General features: G+C 45.0%; 1 protein-coding gene across 3 annotated transcripts in view; it reads left to right on the top strand.

Annotated features, from left to right (window-relative positions):
- Positions 1-24,124, top strand: part of LOC119964616 (inaD-like protein) — a 391,845-nt gene that overhangs the window by 111,124 nt on the left and 256,597 nt on the right. For all 3 annotated transcript variants that reach the window (XM_038794319.1, XM_038794317.1, XM_038794318.1), the window contains 3 exons: positions 3,389-3,512; positions 16,377-16,572; positions 20,218-20,337. In XM_038794319.1, the coding sequence (XP_038650247.1) occupies positions 3,389-3,512; positions 16,377-16,572; positions 20,218-20,337 (440 nt within the window). The remainder of the gene's footprint in view (positions 1-3,388; positions 3,513-16,376; positions 16,573-20,217; positions 20,338-24,124) is intronic.

Below are 24,124 nucleotides of genomic sequence, written 5' to 3'. Positions count from 1 at the left end.
TATTCTTGCTCACAGGTCATGGTCATGCCATGGGGCTCTGGTTCAGAGTGACTTGCAGCACAGAACAGCAGCAAAATCTCTGTGCCAAAGGGATTTGCTTAATTTTTTCATCAATTTAAAGAGAATTCTTTTCATCGAAATAATGAATTTTCCTTATGTAAATTCATTGTTATGTGCTTCGAGGAAGAGGACGTTGAAAGACGTTGGTAGAGGAGAGGATGAAAGCCAGTAGCGTGCGATATCACCATGCAGGCAGTATCTGTGTCACACAACTGACAGAATGCAGAGTTCCTGTCTGGATTTTTCTCAGTTCATTATCAAGAAGACTGTTTTCTCCCTGACAGTGTGGTAGAGAAATGCTGGTTGTTAGAATCTGACCTGCAGCCTAGTTTCACTCTGGATACAACCCTGTTAGTGGCTGTGAAGGGGACAACGATACTAAATATTTATGCGTTGAATGTTTCTAAATGGCCTCTAGTGACATTAATCACATTAGTCAGTCAACAGGGAATCACTGCATTACTGATGATGGGTGTTCTATTCAGCCACTTCTGTCATGGTCCCAGCAAAGCAATGAGAGAAACCAATTAAGTTCTCTACACTAGCTTGATTCCTCTAAGTGCAGGGTGCCATTGATGCCATTTTCGAAGCAATAAAGGTTTTGTTTGAGAATTCAATCAATTTCATGAACCATGTCTGAATGTAAATGAATCATGAAGCTTCCTGGATAGATTGTGAAGAATGCAAGCCACCTCATTCTCTATGTCAAAGTTGCTACCCGGGATACAGCCATGCTTGCTTTGTTTTCAGGCAATCTCGGATATATGGAATTTTGATCAGAGCAATGAGTCAGAGCTGGTCGCGGTGGTTACTTTAACTATAGATGATGGCTCCATCTCGGGGACAAGACATTGGAATTCATTTCTTTTGCCTGGATAAATCAAGGGGGTTCCTATAGTACAGTCCACTAAGGTTGTAACAGTTTAAGTGACTTACTATATCCCTCCTAATACGGCCATTATAATAATCGGAGCTTTCAACTGCAGAAGGTGAAGTGGAAGACAATGGAAACCGACAATTTTCTGATCACGGTGAGCATTCTCAGAAAATAGGTTCAAATTATTCCTTTGGCAAGGACGTATTGCATCTGCATAAAGACCTTGATTATTCCTTACCTTGCCTTCTCACTAAGTGGGACTGCTCACTACAGAGGAGGCACAGGGTGATGCATCTTTTCTTTCAGACTATGCAGTCCTGTGGGACTGAGCTACACTTCCAGTATTATTTCCGTATCTGCAATGGACACTTCTTTAATCTGCCTTGGGCAACCCGCTGGTGCTTTATTATATTTATGACACTGACTTGCCTTTGCTAAGGTCATGTTAATTGCTTGAATTTACTTTTTATGAGTCTTCTGTTTTGGATGTCAAAGAGCCTCACTCGTTGCCGTTGTCTCTACGATATGACCCTCACGTCAGCTTCGGAAAATCTTGAGGCCTTGGTTAGAGCAAACCAACCCAATGTTGTTACTCCTCCTGCCATTCTACTTCTTACTTGAGCTCTCCAGCTCGATGGTTGATGAATGCGTTCACTTGTCTCATTATTTTTATTCATCTCTTCTTTCTTATTCCCTTTTCTCATCTACCTCTCTTTTGAAATTAAATGAAAACGAAAATCGCTTATTGCCACGAGTAGGCTTCAATGAAGTTACTGTGAAAAGCCCCTAGTCGCCACATTCCGGCGCCTGTTCAGGGAGGCTGGTACGGGAATCGAACCGTGCTGCTGGCCTGCTTGGTCTGCTTTAAAAGCCAGCAATTTAGCCCAGTGAGCTAAACCAGCTTATTTTATGTCTATTCTCCTTTTTGGTATACTCTGTCATTTTGTTTTTGCTTTCTCACTCTCATTTAGTTTTTTCCCTCACACTCTCACACCTCATACTATTTTTCTCTCCTTGAAATTGTGTGCTCCTGGCTCTCAAAGCTGCTGCAAGTTGACAGCACTTATCTTCATGCTAATGATGAAGTGATGGTCAGAAATTAGATTCTTACTCTAAATACTAAATTAGACTCCCCTCAGAAAGTGTGATCAAGTGCTGCTGGGATCACAAGAACAGGCGGAGGTTCTCTGGCTCCCTCAGAACATTTTTTTTGATAGGCCCAGGAAAATCCAGATCAATTCAGTGTTCATGGGCATGTGTGTTAACCTTTGGGTTGCTGCGTACACTGAAGAGAAATGTATGCTGTAGGACTGTGGCTTCATTTGATGTCACAGCAGTATATCTAAATAGAACTTGTATTTGAATATCTTCAGGTCCATAAGCAGAAGTTGCCATCATAAATGTTGTGTTGGCAACTGGATAAATAACTGAATTAGCTGAATACACTTCAGATGTGTTGCACAAAATGTTAATTATTTCCAAGGATGGTAGTAATTGACGTCCCAACAACGTCTCTACTTTCTACGGAAGTTAAAGAAATTTGGTATGTCTGCATCGACTCTCTCAAACTTCTACTGATGTGCGAAAGAGAGCATCCTATCTGGCTGCATCACAGCCTGGTATGGCAACTGCTTGGTCCAAGATCGCTAGAAACTGCAGAGTGTGGTGAACTCAGCCCAACATATCACACAAGCGTGCCACCCCCACATTGATTCTGTATACACCTCCCGCCGCCTCAGGAAGGCAGACAGCATTATCAGAGACCCCTGCCACCCAGGCATTGCCTTCCAGACCCTTCCATCAGACAGAAGGTATAGAAGTCTGAAGACCCACACATGCAGACATAGGAACAGCTTCTTTCCCACAGCTACAAGACCCCTCAACGACTCTCCCTCAGACTGATCTGTTCCCTGTAAGAACACTATTCACGACGCCTAATGCTGCTCTTGCTCCTGTATTTGCTTTGTTTGGCCCCTTGTTCCACACTGTAACCAATCACTTTGTCGATGTACCATTTGTCAATGTTCTCTGTTGATTATTCTTTTTGTCTACTATGGATGTACCATGTACGTTCCCTCGGCTGCAGAAAAATACTTTTCACTGTACTTCTGTACATGTGACAATTAATCAAATCAATTAAATCAAATATGTTTTTTAAAAATTCCTGCAGCTGTGTGAATTTTGTTTGAACATAAATATTATTCATATATTTCATGAATAATATTTAATTATCTTCATAAATAATGAATCAAATATATTTCACTATTTCAAGAAAATGAATAACGGATCTGCCAAAATCTCCCACATCACCAACAAAAATTGAAGTGGACGTAATGAAATACATTACAACTTTATATATTCTTCATTGATGATCTAAATCTGTGTTGATGTTAGAACTAAATTCAAAGTAATTTGCTGCTGAAGTGTTAATGCATTTTGTCATCTTTTCAGGGTGAAGGGAAGTTCGGTGGAGGTTCCTTGACTTCCTTTACATATGCAGAAGACAGTGACCAAAGTCTGGTGCCTGTAGATTATGAAAGAACTGTCACCGTTATGAGAAATGGCCTTGATCTAGGTTTGACCATTTAAATAACTTGCGTAGTTGTATACGATTGTCACTATGTCTTCCTTCAATAATGAATACATCCATATTACAAAATGCTCAAACAGTTTCAGCAATAATGTGGAGATGCCGGCGTTGGACTGGGGTGGTTTCAATACTTATTTCAATGGTACAGTACTTATTAGTTCAGGAATTGCAATAGCATTTCAGGCACAGCAATTGGATTAGGAACTGGGGATATGTTATGACTGCTATTTTGGCATAAAACAGGCACAATACATACCAATTTAATATTGTTATAAACATATCAATAAATCAAGTCAGGGAAGTAAAGAGGTTGCTTGCTTTCATCTGATTCAGATTTTTCTTCATAAACCTAATTTTTCCTATGAACTACTGATTGGTACTTGTTCCCCTTAACATTGCTCATGACGTTTTTAAGAATCGCAGAATTGTTACAGCACATAAGGAGACCATTCACACGGTTACGGTTGTGTCTACGCTAGCTTTACGAATGAGCAACTCGCCTTGTGCCATTCCCTGCCTTCTCCCCTTAACCCTGCATATTCTTCCTTTTCAGATAATCTAAATCCCTCTTGAATGCCTCAGTTGACTCTTTCCCCCATCTCACTCTCTGACAGTGCATTCCGGATCCTAATCAATCACTGCATGGAAGTTTTTCCTCATGCCTCAAAGGCTTCCTTTGTCAATTATCTTAGATTTGTGTACTTTTGTTAGAGATTTTCCCTATCTACTCAATCCAGACCCCTCATAATTTTGAATATCTAACAAATTTCTTCTCGGCCTTCTCAAAGGAAAAGAATCCCAACCTCACCGATCTATCCCATATAGCTGAAATTCCTCATCCCTGGATCATTCTCATGAATATTTTCTACACACTCTAATGCCTCTAAAAGTGTGGCATCTAGAACTGGACAGGGCACTTCAATGGAGGTCAAACCAGTGTTTGTACAATTCTTACATGACCCTCTTGCTTTTGTACTCTGTGTCCCTATTAATAACGGCAAGTATGCTTTATTAACTACTCTCTCAACTTGTGAATGATTTATGCACATATACACTCATGTCCCTCTGTTCCTGTACCTCCTTTAGAATTGTACCCTTCTTTTTATTTTGGAACTGTGTTCCAATCTGTTCCTCAATCAAGCTTCAATTTATAATTTAGTATTTAATGAACTGACTGGTGCTAACCTGAGAAAAAGATGTTTCTCTGTCTGTTTTAAAACATCAACTCCCTGCAGACAGTCTTTCGTAGAACATGGATAGACAAAGCTGACCTCTGTCCCTCCCCAATTCTGGTGAGTTCAAAGTTTCTACCTTAAATCTGAATCATTCCATGACCTTTCTATTTGTGCACGGGTTGCAAGCATTGCTGGTGAGGTCAGCATTTATTGCCTATTTCTAATTGCACTCGAGGGGGTAGTGGCGAGCTAACGTCTGGAACTGCTATAGTTTGCATGGATACACCCTTATTGGTGTTATGAAGTTCCAGGATTTTGACCACTGTCTCTGCCCTTCTGATAGAGGTTGTGGGTCTTGGAGGTGCTGTAGAAGGCATCATGGTGAGTTGCTGACGGTCCACATTGCTGCCTTGGTGGGTTGGTGATGGAAGGAATGAATACTTAAGGTAGTGCCAATGAAGCAGGGTGTTTAGTCCTGGATGACGTTGAGCTCTACAGTTTAGTTGCAGGCCGGTTGGGAGTACTCCATTGCATTCCAGACTTGAGTTTGTAGATGGTGGACTGGCTTTGGGGAGTCAGGAGGTATGTTGCTCACTGCATACTTCCCAGCCTCTCACAAGCTCTTGTCGCCACTGCATTAATGTGGGTGGTCCAGTTTGGTTTCTGATCAGTGTTCTATGCCATGTAGCTAAGAGGTGAAGGATAGAAATGGAGCCTAATCTTTACATGTTTACATGTTTTACAAGCATATGCCTCTTATACCAACAATCAGTTTCAGTCTGTTCATAAATAGCTGATTGGCTCAGTTGGCTAGATGGATAGCATGTGGTTCAGAATGATCCCAACTGTGCGGGTTCAATGTATGTTCCAGTTGCACAAGTGAAGCCCCTGTTAATGTCCATCATTGAATTAAATGCTCAATTGCTACACAATTAATAGATGTGGTGACTCTTATGATATTGATGGTGGGGGGGGGGGGGGGGGGGGGGGTTTTAGTAACGGTCATCCTTTGAATGTCATGGGGAGATGATTAGATTCTCTCTTATTGGAGATGCTGATTATCTGACACTTGCGTAGCGCCAATGCTATCTGCCTAAGCCTCAATGTTGTCCAGTTGTTTCTGCATGTGGACAAGGACTGCTTCATTATCTGAGGGATTGCAAATGGAACTGAGCACTGAAGTCAGCAGCAAGCATTCTCACAATTATAGAAACATAAGATAGGAGCAGGAGGCCATTCAGCCCTCCGAGCCTGCTCCGGCATCATTATGATCATGGCTGATCTTCCAACTCAATAGCTTCATCCCATTCCCCCCCCCAACCCCCCCCCCCCCCCCCCATACCCTTTGATCCCCTTCGCCCTAAGTGCTATATCTAACTGCTTTTTGAAAACATGCAATGTTTTGGCCTCAACTACTTCTTTTGGTAACAAAATCCACAGGCTCACCACTTTCAACAATGGTGTCTGTGGCTGAGATAATTGGCTCATCAAGCTTCATGTCACAACTTCAATGCCTGCAATGTTTGTTTAAATATATGTGAAGTCACGTTGGGTTTTTAAAAAAAGTATTTTAAACCATTCTGAATTTTTTTCCTTGATAAACACAACCATCTCCCTTTGTGCTTGGTTTGGGTCCAGCCAGTGAAGAGTTTTCCTATGATTTCCATTGACTACTTCCGTGGTGGCATGTGCTGATGGGTTGCACACAGGGTGGCTCCTGCTTGAAGGCTTTGGCCCTTTCTGCCTGATTAATGGGCTGTTTGGTTGGAAATTGTGTGAAATAAGTGGTGGGAAACTGTATTCTCCTCCCAAGATGGAATGACGATGGGGTAATTCACCCGGCAGAACTCAAACAACGTGATGGCTCTAGAGGTGGAGGGTCTGGATGGTTCAGTTGCGGAGGCATGGTGGAGGCAGGGATTACATCGTCGTCCACCCCATTGCCAGTGGAGCAGTTGATGGGGTTGATTAATGGGAAGGTTTGACAGAATTGGCTAGAGATATAAGAGGACTGGCCGAAGGCGATTGAGGGAGTGGTAGCCCCTCTTAATGGAGCCAAGGAGTGGGTGGAAAAGTGGCTGGAGTTGCAAGGTGTGACAATCCAAGAGGTGGAAAGGGCAGTCATGGACCTCAGTGATCGAATTACGGAGTTGGACATAGGTGGCTATGTTGGAAGCCGCCTGCTGAAAGTAAAGGTGGACGATCAGGAGAATCAGTCCAGGCAGCAGAATTTACGCATTGTGCATTACCAGGCTTACTGGAGGAGGTGGAGGGAGCAAGCCCCAAGGCCTATGTCACGAAGATGTTAGCGAAACTGGTGAATGAGGGGCTCTGTGCGAAGACTCTGGAGGTGGACTGGGCACATCGATCAATAAGACAGAGGCCGAGAACAGGGGAGTCACCAAGGGCGATGATAGTAAGAATGCACTTATTCCTGGAGAAGGAGAGAATCTTGAGGTGGGCAAGGATGACGAGAAACTGCAGTTGGGAGGGCCAAGCGGCGAGTGGGCTTTAATTGGACTGAAGCAGTACTTTTTCAAAATAAGGTCCGGTTCTAGTGCTATACACTGAGAGACTGCAGTTGGGAGGGCCAGCAGGTCTGAATATACCAAGGGCAGTGGGGTCGACCTGGCCAAGCGGCTGGGGGCCTTTAATAGGGCCAAAGCGGTACTTTTCAAAATAATGTCTGGTTCAGTGTGCTGTACCTGGCCAAAATGTTTGTGACTTCTATGGGGAGGGAATATTATTTTACGGCGCCCGAAGAGGCACATGGTTTTATTAAGGAGCATGGTTTGGAGGAGGGTTAATGATGGGATTATTCTTGATGTTTTGGTTTCTGAGATATTTGTATAATGTTTGCCAACGTTCTGTTTTGTTTTCACATGTTGCCTTGTTGGTATTTGGGAGGCTTTGTGGTGGGAGTGGCAGTTTGGGCAATATGGACGGGATCATTTATTTTGGTCTTCAGGTGGGAGTTGCCATGCTAGCAAGTATACTGGTGAACAGAAGCAATGTGGGGGTGCAGCGGGGGTGGGGGGTGTTGTGGTGTACTTGGGTGGGGAGGATATGGGGTGGTGGGAGAGGGGGTTGCTGGTGATGCAGGAGCTGCAGGCTGTTTATTGGGCGAAGACAGGGCAGAGGGAGGGTGAGGCTGTTTTGGGTGGACTTGGGCAAGAAAGGAAAATGGGGGCAGAGATAGTTTTGTGATGGATTGTAATGATGGGTTCAAATAGGGATGAGGATAGTGACTTCGAATATGCGGCAGTTGAATGAGCCGGTAAAGTGATCTAGGGTGTTTATGCATTTGAATGTTTGAAGGCGGAGTTAGTGTTTCTTCACGAGATACACCTGCAAGTGAAAGATCAGGTGAGGTTGAGAAAAGGTGGGTGCGACAGACATTTCATTCGGGACTCAATTTCAAGTCCAGAGGGGTTGCAATCTTATTTAGTGAGAGGGTGACATTTGTGGAGACCAGGGAGGTGCGGGACCCGGGGGGTGGGGTTTGTGATGGTCAGTGGAGTTTTGGAGGGAACGCCGGTAGTGCTAGTAAACGTTTATGTGCCTAACCGGGATGATGTGGAGTTGGTTAAGCAGACGGTGGCAAGCATCCCGAACCTGGACTCTCATAAATTAATAATGGCCGATTTCAACTGCATGTTAGAACCCGGTTGGAACGCCGAGCCCAAGGACACTGCTTAGGCCGGGAATGGCTAAGGAACTGGAGGTATTTATGGGCTGGATTTGGGGGGGGGGGCACGGGGGAGGTTTAGGCATCCGGGAGAGAGGAAGTTCTACCCCTCCCATGTGCATCGGGTGTACTCCTATATAGATTTTCTGGGTGGGAAATTTGATTCTCCCGGGATAGTGGGGGTGAGTATAGGGCAATTGTAGTTTTGGACCACGTGCCACATTTTATGGATGTGAGGCTTGGTGTGGGCCAGTGACAGAGGTCTTGGTGTAGGAAGGACATGGCGCTACTGGCGGACATAATGTTTTGTGGAAAGGTGACTTCGGTAATTAAGGATTATATAGAGTTTAATCAGGATGGGGAGGCTGCATTTTGGGAGGCTTTGAAGGTGGTGGTAAAGGGGAAGTGATCTTGTACAATGTCCACAGAGATAAGATGGAGAGGGCAGAGAGGCAGTGATTGGTGGGTGCAATATTTGAGGCTGACCAGCGATATTCTAAGGCCCTGATCACCAAGCTCTTGGCGGAGCAGAAGCAGTGGTAAGGGGAATTTAATTTGCTGATGACAGGGAAGCCAGTGAGCCAGCTTCTGAGAGCAAGGAGCGTTTTGTATGAGTATGGGGAGAATGCCAGTTGCCTGTTAGCTGCATCAATTAATATTGCAAGCGGCTGCGTGGGGGATCGTACAAGTGAGGATTGAGGGGGGTGAGCTGGTGACTACACCAGAGAGCATTAATAAAGCATTCAAGACTTTTTATGAGGGATTATACAAGTCTGCGCCTCGAGTTGAGAGGTGGAGATGGAGTGGTTTCTGGATGTGCTAGTGTTCCCGGAGGTTGAGATGGGGACGGGGCAGGGATTGGAGGCGTCACAGGAGGTTATGGAGGCAATTGGGTCGATGCAGTTGGGGAAGGCACCGGATGGCATCCCGGTTGACTTTTACAAAAAGGTTCACTGCAGAATTGACCCCACATCTCCTGGAGATATTTTCCGATTCTTTGGCACGGGGGGAGATGCCGGCCACATTGGTGAAGGCATCAATTTCGTTAATCCCCAAGAAGGATAAGGACCCGGTGGAGCATGGGTCATAAAGGCCCATCTCCGGAGATTCTGCACCGGGTGAATGCAATGTCGCCCTGTGCTAGGATGAGCTTGGTACAGTTCAAAGTGGTGATTACGGCTCATATGATGTGGGTTCAGATGAGCGAGTTCTTTCCAGAGGTAGAGGATAAATGTGAGAGATGTGCAGATGAGCTGGCAAATCATGTCCACATGTTTTGGTCATGGGAAGGGGGGAAATGAGGTGGGGGAAGTGACTGTTCAGGGGAGAAAAAGGGAAAAAATGTCACCCAGTGGAGATTGCATTGTGTTTTTGAAAGATTAGGGCTGGGATTCTCCGTTGGCCAAGGCCAGAATCAGGAAACATGATTGGGTGGAGAATTCAGTGTCATGCTCCCGTCCCTTAACAGAGGCGTGAATGCGTTCTATGCCGCATGCTGCCATGGGCATGCAAATTGTACAGTAAAGGCCATTGGCATATTATTAACAGGCCCAACTTGGCATTTCCCGGGCCATCTGCGATGCTCCGTCTCTGCCAGGAGGAATTACCGATGGCAAGGTTTGTAATGATTATGTATATAGTCAGGTTAATGAAGGGTTGATAAGTACATCTCTGTGTAAATCAAATACTAGAGGGTGCTATCACATCTCTGTATTTAAGTCAGACCCTGAGGGAATTCTCATAAGTAGCATAAGGAGAAAGTGTGGTGATAACATAAGCAGAAGATTAGAGTAGACAGAGTTAACATGAGGTTAGATCATAGTGTAGTTAGTGACTGTTTAGATTATTGAATACTGTAAGATAGATTCAATATTACTTAATTATTATCTGTAGCTCAGTAGAGTGAGCGAACTTCATTTAATTAATAGTGTTACAATAAATTAGTTTTGTTTCAATTGTTTGGTGAATTCTTTGTCAACAACACATCAGATCATTCTGGAAGAAAGGACAAAGAATACAACATATTACCAAGAATGGTAATATAACAAGACTCACTTGTGGTATTTCAAATCGGGAAACAGGTGCCATGGCTGCTTAGGGTGCGTGAGTGGATACAAACAGTGTCCAACATCACTATAGTGTACTGACAGTTTTGCCACTGGCTGTGGGGGACATCTTCCAGGGCTGGGGGGGTGGAGTAGCAGGGGGTGACTAGGAGATGGACCGTGGGGTCGGGGTGGCCGGGCATGGGCCACCATTGCCGCAGCTTGCAAGGCAGCCATACGGCTGCGTATGGCGCTGACTGCCCACTGGGAACCTAGCGCCACCTGTCATATGAGTGCCCCCCGAGGCCCCCACCCCAGGTACCCTCCTGCCCCAGCCAACCCATCAACAGGATGGGCATGCTCCAGTGCAATCAGTGCCATCATTGGCAGGGATAAGAGTCGGCATGCATTGGAATTGCACAAGCTCTATTGGTGCTGGTGCCAACCCATTAACGGGACCTGAATCGCTCTAGGAGTGGCACTGCTTTCGTCCATGTGGAACACTCGCGATTCATTCCCGGAGTCTGCATTTAGTCTCTCAAACAGAGAATTTGCCCGTACGTGTTCATGTTTATGTATGCTTTGGTTTGAATAATAATATTTTTTGTTTAAATGATTTCCATTGACTTTAATTTATGAGCTCTCCTTCATACTACACTCGGCCAAATGCAACTGTGGTCCTGATGTTAAGGACAGTCACTCTGATCCCCCCTTTGGAATTCAATGATTTTATCCCTATTTGGACCAAGGTGTTGATTAGTGCCAAGGGATCTGGCAGAAACCGGACCTTCGCTATGATAAAAGCAAAATACTGTCCATATGATCCTTTTCCAAAGTTCTAAGAAGGTTTATAATGGGCTCGAAAAATTAACTCAGTTTTTCTCTCGATAAATGCTGTCAGACATGCGGAACTTACTGTTTTTAGTTTAAGACCTTTGCTATCGTCAGTGCAAGGAACCAATGTTGATGTTGCAGGTGTGAATATCTGAAAGATGTAACAAGAACTGCCATTGTCTCAAAGAATGGTATGCATGGAACAGAATTCTGTTGTCTTCTCCAGTTAGCCCCAGTTTTTGGACTTTTTAACCTCTTAAGGAAATAATTGAGAATTACTTTTACTTGTTTTAAAACAAAGTAACTTTACAAATAATTAAACAAATGTCGCAGGCATCAGAATTGTATTTTGAAATCAGGTGGAATGTTATGGCTCAATATCTGCTTCAAATTGAGACAATGATGTTCAGATATTTGGGACCCATCAGGGTGAAGTGCAGTTCATTTTCAGGCTAGGATTTTTAAAAATCAGACCAGCATGACAAGGGAGGAGAAGATGTCTGATTGATACACCTACTTGCAAATCATTGGTCAAGGAAGAAGTTAGAAGGACTGCCCTTCCATTGGCTTGGAACGCAGAGAAACTAAGGACAAAGAGATACAAGACCGACCAGTTAGGGCTGGGCAGGAAGCTTGACCTCGCAAAGGAAAATTGCTCCTCTGACACTTCGAGCTAGTGAGAAGTGAGGTGTACCAAGATACATGAAGCAAACCTGGTAATCGGAACAGTTTGGTAAATCTTTGTTTCAGTTTTTCAAGATATGTTTGGGTATCCAGTGGATATCTCTATATTGTTTCTCCTTATGTTCATTTGCTAACTCTTTTTTAAAAGCAGTTTTAATAATTCATATCTGGACCCCCTCCCCCACCCCTCAAAGTGTTTGATCCATATAAAGCCGAGTGCCTGAAAATTATCCACGGTATTCCTAGTTGTCGGACGGGCGGGGGGGAGAAGAAGAGCAAGGGAGGGGAAGGGGAGGAATGGCAGAGAACAGGACATGGGCTTGCAAAATTGATCCTTTTCCATCCAGAAAATGGTTGCATCCAAGTTCCTACCCTACCATCTCTCATCGACTGGAATATTATCATATTTAAGTTTATTTTTAGAAGTTTGCTAGTTCCTTTCATTGGAAATGTAGCCAGTAATAATGGGTTGACAGTCACAACATCCTGCTGCAGCTGTTCTCTGCTCCCCTCCCACTGACTTATGGGAAACCACATGACTCCAGAATACTGGATGGGACGACATTAGCTGGAGCAGAACACCCCAGATCCCAGTATCTCTAGAAATCTGGAAGCTGGATTTTACGAATCCGTATTATCTCAGTTCTGACAGTCACTAACTAACTTGAAAAGGGAAACTGACAGTGTTAAAATAATATTGATGAAATGTAAGCTCCTGTCTGCTTGCTTGTTTTCATTTGTTAGTACAGGATTATCGTTTTACTGCCATATAAAGGTTCTTGCAGGTGACTGTTATTTGCATTATCTACTGTACTTGGCATAACGTGGAATTTAGTAGTTTGTAGCCAGAAAATTTGTGCTTACTGAATAACTAGTCTGTGCAGGATAGAATGCACTCATCCCTTATTGTATTACTTGAAGTTGCAGTGCCTAAGACATAGGGGCAGAATTAGGCCATTTGACTCATAGGCCGGAATTCTCCCATCGGGAGACAAACAGCCGACGCCGGAGTGAAACCCGGAGATTCACAGCGGCGGCGTGTGAATCTTGGGCGCCGGGCCTTGACTCTTGAGTCAAAGCGGCGCGCCGGGAATGACACGGCCGGCAGCGCCTAAGTGACGTCAGAAGCGCATGCGCAGGTTGGCCGTGCCAACCCGCGCATGCGCGGTTGCCATCTTCCCCTCTGCTACCACTCAATGGTGGCTTGATCTTGCGGGGCGGCGGAGGGAAAAGAGTACGTCTTTTAGAGACGCCGGCCCGATCGGTGAACACGCCCGTGGTGCTCGATCCTCCCTCCGCCCCCCCCCACACGCCCCACACACAGAGGTCGCGCGCTGTTCACGCTGGCAGCGACCAGGTGTGGTTGGCGCCGGCGTGAACCGGTTGGGTTCGGCAGGCCGCTCGGCCCATCCGGGCCGGAGAATCGCCGGTCGCCGTGAGAAACGGTGAGCGGCGATTCTCCGAGCGGCCTGTCAAAAAACGCGGGAGGTGGGAGAATGGGGGGGGGGGGGGGGGGGTGCCAGGGCGGCGTGGCGTGATTCGCCCGGCCCTCCCACGATTCTCCCCCCCCCCCCCCCCCCCTCCCCCGGCGTGGGGAGCGGAGAATCGCACCCACCGAGTCTGCTCCGTTATTCAATCATGGCTGATATGTTTCTCATCCTCGTGATTCTCCCCATAACCCTTGATCCCTTTATTAACCAAGAACTTATCTATCTGTCTTAAAGACACAGTGATTTAGCCTCCACAGCCTTCTGTAACAATGGGTTCCACAGATTCACACCCTCTGTCTGAAAAAATTCTTCCTCATCTCAGTTTTAAAGAATTATTCCTTCAGTCTGAGGCTGTGGCCTTGGGTTCCAGTTTTACCTACTAGTGGAAACATTCTCTCCATGTCCACTCTGTCTAGGCCTCTCAGTATTGTGTAAGTTTCAATAAGATCCCCCCTCATCCTTCTTACCTCCAAAGAGTACAGACCCACAGTCATCACCTACTCCTCATCTGACAAGCTCTTCATTCTAGGGATCATTCTTGTGAACCTCCTCTGGACCTATTCCAAGGCCAGCACATCCTTCCTTAGATACTGGGTCCAAAGCTGCTCACAATACTCCAAATGGGGTCAGACCAGAGCCTGGGACAGCCTCAGAAGTACATCCCTGCTCTTGTATTCCAGCCCTCTTGACATGAATGCTAACATTGCATTTACCTTCCTAACTGCTGACTGAACCTGAATGTTAACCTTAAGAGAATCTTGAACGAGGGCTCTAAGTCCCTCTGTGCTTCTGATTTCCTAAGCCTTTTCCCATTTGGAAAATAGTCTAACCTCCCATGTTCCTACATTCACACATTTCCACATTATATTCCATGTGCCACTTCTTTGCCCACACTCCTCGCCTGTGCACGTCCTTCTGCAGCCTCCCTGTTTCCTCAATACTACCTGTCCCTCTGCATATCTTTGTATCACCTGCAAACTTAGCAACAGTGCCTTCAGTTCCTTCTTCCAGATTGTTAATGTATACTGTGAAAAATTGTGGTCCCAGCATCGATCTCCAAAGCGCATCACTAGTTACCAGCCGCCATCCTGAAAAAGATCCCTTTATCCCAACACTCAGCTTTCTGCCAGTCAGCCAACCCTCTATCCATACCAGTATCTTCACCTTAACACCATGGGCTCTTAACTTATTTAACAGCCTCCTATATGGCACCTATATGGCCTTCTGGAAATCTAAATAGATCACGTCCAATGACCCAGGCTCAATTCCAGTTCTGGGTCACTGTCTATATAGAGTTTGCACATTCTCCTCATGTCTGTGTGGGTTTCACCCCCACACCCAAAGATGTGCAGATTAGGTGGATTGGCCGCACTAAATTGCCCCTTAATTGGAAAGAAATAATTTGGTACTCTAAATTTGTTTTTAAAAAGATCACCTCCACTGGTTCTCCTTTGTCTAATTTCCTTGTTACATCCCCAAAGAATTCTAACAGACATATCAGGCATGACCTCCCCTTGACGAAACCATGCTGACTTAGTTCTATTTTATCATGCACTTCCAGGTACTCCACAATCTCATCTTTAATAACGGATTCTAAATCTTGCCAATGACCGAAGTCAGGCTAATCGGCCTAAAATTTGCTGTCTTCTGCCTCCCTCCCTTCTTAAACAAGTATGTTAGATTAGCCATTTCCAGTCCTCAGGGGCCCTCCCTGCCTCCAGTGATTCCTGAAAGATCACCACCAATGCCTCCACAATCTCCTCCGCTATCTCCTTTAGAACCCTGGGGTGTAGTCCATCTGGTCCAGGTGATTTATCCATCTTCAGAACTTTCAGTTTCTCCAGAATCTTTTCCTTAGTGATGGCCACTACACTCACCTTTGTCCCCTTATTCCTCAGAAGTTCTGGTATCCCAGCGGTACCTTCCACCGTGAAGGCTGCAAAGTAGCTTTTCAGTTCCTCTGCCATTTCTTCTTTTCCTATTACTACTTCTCCAGCCTCATTTTCCAGTGGCCCAATGTCTATTCTTGCATCTCTCTTTCCTGTTATTTATTGAAAAAAACCCTTGCTATTTTCTTTTATATTACTAGCTAGCTTACACTCATATTTCATCTCTCCCCCACTTCTTTTTTTTTTTGTTGGCCTCTGCTCGCTTTTAAAGGTTTCCCATTCCTCTGGCTTCCCACTAATCATCCTCGTGTGCTTTTTATTTTGATTTTACGCTGTGCCTGACTTCCTTTGTCATCCATGGATGCCATGTCCTCCCCTTAGCATGTTTCCTCCTCATTGGGATAAATTTCTGTTGTGCCTCCCGAAAAAAACTCTCCAAAAACTCCTGCCATTGGTTGGTTTAGCTCAGTGGGCTAAAAAGCTGTCTTGTAATGCAGAACAATGTCAGCAGCGCGGGTACAATTCCCGTACCGGCCTCCCTGAACAGGCACCGGAATGTGGCGACTAGGGGCTTTTCACAGTAACTTCATTGAAGCCTACTTGTGACAATAAGTGATTATTATTATTATTATTGCTGTTCCACTGTGCTACCTGCCAAGCTCCCCTTCCAATCAACTCTGGTCAGCTCCTCCCTCATGTCTTTCTCGTTAACCTTTCTTCAATTGCAATATCATTACATCTGATCCCAGTTTTTTCCTCTCAAACTGGAGGGTGGTCACTGCCCCCGAAGGGTTCCTTCATCGTAAGTTCCCTAATCAGGTCTGCCTCATTATACATCACCAAATCCAGAATTGCTTGTATCCTAGTAGGTTCTACCACAAGCTGCTCCAAAAAAAACTACCTCGTAGACATTCCACAAATTCCTTTTCTTGGGATCCGCTGCCAACCTAATTTTTCCAGTCCACCTGCATATTGAAGACCCCCTGATTATTATAATATTGCCTTGTCAATATCCTTGTATGACTGTTATTGTGTTTTACCTAGGATTGAATATAAAAAATGATCACCGAGGACCTGGGGCAATTATCAAGCACATTGATAATGAGGGAGCTGCTGGAAAAGATGGACAACTCCAGGAAGGAGATTACATTGTTGCAGTGAACAAGGAATCCATACGTGGTCTAAATTCTGCTCAGACACATTTTGTCTTTGCCAACAAAGCCTTAACTGAAGAAATCATGTGAGTATTTCTTGTGCTGTGCTAGTAGTTGTCTTTCACCCCTTCAACTTGCTATAAGTTATTTTTGGTTTTGAATACAGTAGTTTATTTTGGTCCAGTTTCACAACAGTGATCTGCTCATGTTTTTGTTACAAACCTGGATCTTCAACCTGAATGTCAAGAGGGTATTTATTGTAAAGTAAAGGCAGTTTATTTTTTGAATAGTCAAATCGAGAAGAGATGCGCTACAACAAATTTAGCAGATGCCTTCTATTTTTTTCACTTGAAAATGGGAATTCTTGCTTGCCCGTTTTTGTAATCCAAAGTATACTGCACTATTGTGGGTGGAAACAATTGGTTAGAATATTGCAACTGAATTTCAGTTTGAACATTTTCATTTGCCAGTGAAGCCATTTTCTGTGAACTAAATTTATTTTTTTATTGATGTTTATGATGGAGCATTGCAGTTGGCACACTGCTGACTGATGGGGTGCTGTGCTATGTATTGCTGAAGTTGGCAGGTAGAAAATGAAATCTGTCCAAGATAAAAATGTAGTTTTGAGAATTAGATATTTTGACAAAATTGGAAAAAAAAAAAGAATTGGCTACTTTAACTTTTAAAAATCATAAACTGTAAAATAGTCATAGCTCAAAGGGACGCATTAATTTTTGCCAGATTACACCTCTGTTCAACACCTTGGAACATAAATGCAAGTTGATTTTGTTGTTGACAAGAAAAATCTTTGGCCTAGGATAACTTTTGTTGGTCCGTAAATCACTAATTTCATAGTGCCTGTGTGCATTGAAAAAGCAATGAGCTTCATGCATGTTAGGAGACTATGAGAAGAAAAGCAAATGCTGTTTCTTGTGAGGGGAGGGGGAGGGAGGCGGGGGGGGGGGGGGGGGGGGTTAATGGCTTATTGGTGAGGTGAGAGTGACTGCCCTTGACATCAAGGCAGCATTTGACTGAGGCATCAAGGAGCCTTGCAAAACTGGAACTGATTGGAATAGGGGGGAAACACTGCTGGTTGGAGTCATACCTGGCAGCTCAAAGCCATCATTGCAGGAGTTCCTCATGTCCAAATGCAATGGTTAGCACTGTTGCTTCACAGCGCCAGGGTCCCCGGTTCGATCCCTGGCTTGGGTCACTTTCTGTGCAGAGTCTGCATGTTTGCCCTGTCATGTGAGAGTATCTTTAAGAAATGGGTGTTTATAAATGGGTCTGTATATAAGTATCTGTAGTGAGAATACCTTTAAGAAATGGATGTTTATTGCTGCAGTGATGTCAGAGAGTGGGTGGAGCTGGGCTGTTTGTCAGCTTTTTACTTTTGTTTTAGGCTGTTTGCTGCAGGGTGTGTTTTCGTTTCATTTTCAGAGCTGTGTAGCTGCAGTCTCAGCCAGAAGGTGTATTAGAGTCTCTCTCTGTAATCTAAAGACTGTAAATCAATCCTGGCGATTTAAAACGAATAACAGTAGTGACTTTAACCTGATGTGCTTCTGGTAAAACGTGTTTGAAGACTTATTTATGTTAAAAGGAAAGCCTAAAGGATTACTTAGTGTTGTATTTTTTGGGGGTTGTATTTGAATTAATGGTTGCTCAGATGTTCACTGTACGTTTTAACAAGGTTAACTTGAGTTCATAGAATAAACATTGTTTTGCTTTAAAAAATACTTTTCCATTTCTGCTCTACCACACCTGTAGAGTGGGCCGTGTGCTCCCCATACCACAATCTACTAAAAGTTGTGGGTCAGGTGAACTTCATGACACACTTTGGGGTTCTCTAAACCCTGGCCCATAATTGCTCTGTGTCCGGTTTGATTCCTGGCTTAGGTCACTGTCTGTACAGAGTCTGCAAGTTCTCCCCGTGTCTGCGTGGGTTTCCCCCGTGTTCGGTTCGATTCCTTGCTTGGGTCACTGTCTGTGCATAGTCTGCACATTATCCCCGTGTCTACGTGGGTTTTCATTGGGTGCTCCGGTTTCCTCCCACAAGTCCCGAAAGACATAGACATTGAATTTACAGTGCAGAAGGAGGCCATTCGGCCCATCGAGTCTGCACCGGCTCTTGGAAAGAGCACCCTACCCCCTATCCAAGGTCAACACCTCCACCCTATCCCCACGGGCTTGTTAGGTGAAATGGACATTCTGAATTCTCCCTCTGTGTGCCCGAACAGGCATCATAGTTTGGCGACTAGGGGATGTTCACAGTAACTTCATTGCAGTGTTAATGTACATGTGACACTAATAAAGATTATTAAAAAATGCAGAAAGACCTGGACAAGTGACAAGTTAAATTTACACCACGCAAGTGCGAGGAAATGACCATCTCCTACAAAACAGGATCTAACCATTGGCCCTTGACATTAAATGGCATTACGATCGCTGACTCCCCCACATTCAACATCCTGGGGTTTACCATCGATTGGAAACTGAACTGGACTAGCCATATTGATACTGTGGCTACCAGAGCAGGTCAAAGGATAAAAATCTTATAGTGAGCAACTCAACTCCTGCCCCCCCAAAAAAAAGCCTGTCCATGTGGAGTGTAATGAAATACTATCCACTTGCCTGGGATGAGTGTAACTTAAACAATACTCGAGAAACCTGCTTGATTGCCACCCTTCCACAAACATTCAAACACTCCACCACCAATGAATAGTGGCAGCCATACCATTTACAAGATGCGCTGCAGGGACTCACCAAGGTTCCTTAGGCAGCACCTTCCAAACTCACAACTACTACCATCTAGAAGGGCAAGAGCAACAGATATCTGGGAACTCCACCACCTGGAGGTTCCCCTCCAAGTCACTCATCCATCCGACTTGGAAATACATTGTCGTTTCTTCACTGTCTCTGTGCCAAAATTCTGGAACTCTCTCCCTAACAGCACTGTGCATGGACACTACATGGACTACAGTGATTCAAGAAGGCAGCTCACCACCACATTCTGGTATAAGTGCTGTGCTAACCAGCGATGCCCACATCCCGCAAATTAATTTTTAAAAACTAGTTTATTAAGAGGAAGCCTAAGAATTTTGTCTGCCAATTTCTCCTCTTCCCTTCTAACTCGAAAACACCATCCTTTTACTCGTGATTACATGTCCGGATACCGTCTGGAGCCTTTAGTTTTCCCAAGTGACTATATTTTATTTATGAGGCTTGATATTAAATGTCAGTAATATTTTGATCATTGCAATCTCAATCTTGCCCAAATATGCATATTTGCAGTATATTGGCAGTCGAATAAAAATTGGAAGTAAAAAAGACGTGTTCATTTGTTTCCCCTCCCCGATCAATGAGGCAAATTTTAGCACTCCTCCTGCTGCCATATCTCAGAACAGCTGGTCGTGGGATGAAAAATAAAAGCCCCTCGGCCTGATCTCCTGCTTCTGTAAATTCACAGAGCTGTTAGCGGAATGAACATTGTGGAGACCAAAGAGAAAATGCTGGAAAATCTCAGCAGGTCTGGAAGCATCTGTAGGGAGAGAAAAGAGCTAACGTTTCAAGTCCGATGCCTCTTTGTCAAAGCTAACAGACAGAGAAAGTGGGAAATATTTATATATTTCCGACGTTATATTGCCGACGTTGGTCTAATCTTTGTACATTTTGATTAAAAGTGTTTGTTTTTTAATAACTTTCTCTCTCTTTGGGGTGGGTGGGAAATTCAGGATTACTTATGTGTCTGCGGAAAATGTGGATCACTATAAAAGAAGTCTTGCATCAAAACAAACCGGGCCCAGTCTGGCTGCAATACAGGCAACCGAAGCCAAGATGAAAACTGTTATCAGGTATTTACATTAACCATATTTTAAGTATTGGGTTGAAATTTTGGATTGAGATTGTGAGTTGCTTTGCACGTACTGTACTCGCTGCCACGTTTCCTATGTTACAATAATAATCCTTATTAGTGCCGCAAGTAGGCTTTTAAAAAAATAAATTTTAGAGTATCCAATTCATTATGTCCAATTAAGGGGCAATTTAGAGTGTTCAATCCACCTACCTGCACATCTTTTTGGGTTGTGGGGGCGAAACCCACGCCAACACGGGGAGGACAGACATGTGGGCACGGGGAGAATGGGACAGCGACCCAGAGCCGGGATCAAACCTGGGACCTCGGCGCCATGAGACTGCAGTGCTACCACTGCGCCACCGTGCTGCCTGTGTGTCACAAGTATGCTTACATTAACACTGCAATGACGTTACTGTGAAAATGCCCTCGTCGCCACACTCCGGCGCCTGAACTATAAAGTGCTTTCAGACATCTGGTGGCCATGAAAAGCGCTATATGAATGCAAGTCTTTCCTTTTTCCCTTATACTAATTAGGTTTTGAAAAACAACTAATTTTTATTATTTTTGGATCGACATTTCATTTCCAAATACCGAAGGTTGGGAAGGCAGTGGCATAGTGGTATTTTCACTGGACTAGTAATCCAGTGACCCAGGGTAATGCTCTGTGTTCCCGGGTTCGAATCCCACCATGGCAGATGGTGAAATTTGAATTCAATAAAAATCTGGAATAAAAAGTCTAATGACCATGAAACCATTGCCGATTGCTGTAAAAAAAAAAACAATCTGGTTCACTAATGTCCTTTAGGGAAAGAAATCTGCTGTCCTTACCCAATCTGACTTAAATGTGACTCTAGACCCACAGAGCTGAGGTTGACTCTTAACTGCCCCCCACTGAAATGGCCTAGTAAGTTGAAGGGCAATTAGGAATGGGCAACAAATGCTGGACCAGCCATTAAAGTCCACATCCCATGAACAAAATTTTAAATAAGTTCAAGCAAAGAGATTACAAGCCGATATGTGATGGATAGTGGGCTCTTGAAAGGGGCACTGGTGTTCTTGTAAATATATACGTCCCTAACTAGGATGACACCCAATTCATCAAGAAAACAATGGCGGGGCTCTCCGACCTCGATTCCCACCAGCTCATCAACTTCAACTGTGTACAGGATCCAACTCCAGCCTCAGATCAGGGAGAAAATCAGGATTCTGGAGTAGGTGGAGGCCGGGCGGATCCATGGAGGTTCAAAAATCAGAGGAGGAGTTCTTCTTCTCCAATGTCCACAAAGCCTACTCCCATGTCGACTTCTTTGCAGCAGGGAATTCTGTCCTTCCAGAGGTAGTAGGGGCGGAATACTCCACAATAGTAATCTCGGACCATGCACCACACTACATAATAATAATAATCTTTATTATTGTCACAAGTAGGCTCACATTAACATTACAATGAAGCTACTGTGACATGAGGTTGGAGCTGGGCCGGGCCCAGTGCCGCGATGGAGGCTGGAAATATCCTTGCTCGCCGAAGAGGTGTTCTGCAAAAAAATGTCACAAGCCATTGACAGATAAGTAACCTGCAACCAAAATGGGGAGGTCTCACCCTCCACATTCTGGAAGCCACTGAAGGCAGTGATAAGGGGGGGAATAATAGCATGCTGGGCTCTCAGCGACAGGAAAGAAAGGGCGGCTAGACATCAGCTGATCCATACTGGAGGTGGATCAGCAGTACTCTACAGCCCCAGCATGGAGCTGCTGGTGGAGAGGAAAATACTACAAATGGCATTTGATCTGGTCTCACAGGGAAAGCAGGTAACCAGCTCTGGCAGGCACGGGGGACCTTTTATTAACATGGAGACAAGGCCAACCGCACAACAGCTGAGAAAGCAGGCGGTCACAAAGGAGAGAGCGCAGGTAAGGGACTGGAATGATAGGATAATCACGGTGCAAAATAAGATCAAGGAGGTATTTGCGACCTTCTACCGGGGACTGTACACCTCCGAGGCTCCAGAGGGGGTCTCCATGATGAAACAGTTTCTCGACGTGCTGGACATACTAGCAGTGGGAGAGGAAAGGGCCTATGCATTTCACTCTTGAACACTGACACCAAGGTCCTGGCAAAGGCTCTGGCGAGGCGGCTGGAGAGTGGCTTGCCAGAAGTAATCGCGGAAGATCAGGCGGGGTTTGTTAAGGACTGACAGCTAACAGCGAACATCAGACACCTGCTGAACATGATTATGACCGCACCTGGGGAGGAGACACCAGATGTGACATCTCCCCAGACGCAGAGAAGGCCTTTGACAGAGTTTAATGGAGGCGTTGGAAAGGTTTGGGTTTGGACCAGGGTTCACCTCGCAGGTACAGCATTCCAATGGTAAACGTACGGACAAACGCCACCAGTTCTGAATAGCTCCCCCTGCACAGAGGCAGGACACAGGCATTCCTTTTATCCCTGCTGCTATTTTCCCTAACAATCAAGCTACTTGCTATCGCTGTCAGGTCATCGAGGGGGCGGCGAGGTATCCAAAGGCGAAACCGAGACCACAGAGTCTCACTCTAAGCAGATGACCTGCTCTTCAAAACCCATACCCAGCATGGGAAGGATAATGGAACTCAAAAAGGAGTTTGGAGCCTTCTGTGGTTGCAAGCATAACCTGAACAAGAACAACATCTTCTCTGTCTACCCCCAGGGGTGAGAACCAGAGCTGGGAATGCTGTAGTTAAAGCTGGCCCAAAGCAAGTTCCAACACCTGGGGATCCAGATAGGCCACGATTGGACACAGATTCATAAGTGGAAAGTATCAAGTCTAGTGGACGAGGTAAAGACAGACCTGCGGAGGTGGGACTCGCTCCCACACTCCCGAGAGAGGAGTGCAGACAATAAAATTGAATATGCTGCTAAGATTTCTCTTCCTGATCCCTACTGATCTTCACCAAAGTAGATAAATTAATTGTGTCATTTGTGTGGGTGGGGAAAAACCCGAGAATCTGTAAAAGCATCATACAGAGGAGGAGGAGTATGGTGCACCTGGTGCTGCCGAACCTCCTCCTCTATCACTGGGCAGCAAACACAAAAAGGTGGTGGATGAGAGAGCCAGAAGCTGAATGGGTGCGGATGAAGGAGATCTCTTGTATAAGGACATCCTCCGGAGCACTGGCCACAGCCCCACTCCCATTTCTTCCAGCCAAATACTCAAGAGACCCAGTGGCGGTGGCCACGCTAAGGACCTGGAACCAGCTCTGCCATTATTTCAAACTTGGTGCAATGTCCACTGCGGCCCACGTCTGCAAAAATCATAAATTTATCCCGGCAAAAATAGACGCTGCCTTCAAAACGTGGAGACAGGATGAAGGGGTCCTGACAGTAAGAGACCTGAACGTAGATGGTTGAGTAACGATGATGTGGGAACTAACAGAAAAGTTCCATTTCACAAATGAGAACAAACTCCAATATCTACAACTGAGGAACTCCTCCGCAAGGAGACTGCAATGTCCCCCGAGTTACCCAGACACACCCTGCTGGGCAGACTGCTGGAAGCAGGCGAATTAGGGGACATGTATGGATGAACGTTGGATGAGGTAAGGGCCCCGCTGAGCGAGTCTCTGGAAAATTGGGAGGAGAGGGTAGACATGGAGATGGGGGAGGACTCTGGATCGAAGCACTGCATAGGGCAAACTACACATCCTCATGCATAGGGCTAAGCCTAACGCAGCTAAAGGTAGTGCACAGTGCGCACTTGACACGCATGAGTAGGTTCTTCCTGGAGGTGCAGGACAAATGTGAATGGTGC

Source organism: Scyliorhinus canicula, chromosome 4 (genome assembly GCF_902713615.1).
Source record: "Scyliorhinus canicula chromosome 4, sScyCan1.1, whole genome shotgun sequence".
Lineage (NCBI taxonomy): Eukaryota > Metazoa > Chordata > Chondrichthyes > Carcharhiniformes > Scyliorhinidae > Scyliorhinus > Scyliorhinus canicula.
Note: the sequence above shows the minus strand (reverse complement) of the source record. Positions and strands in the feature narration are given on the sequence as shown.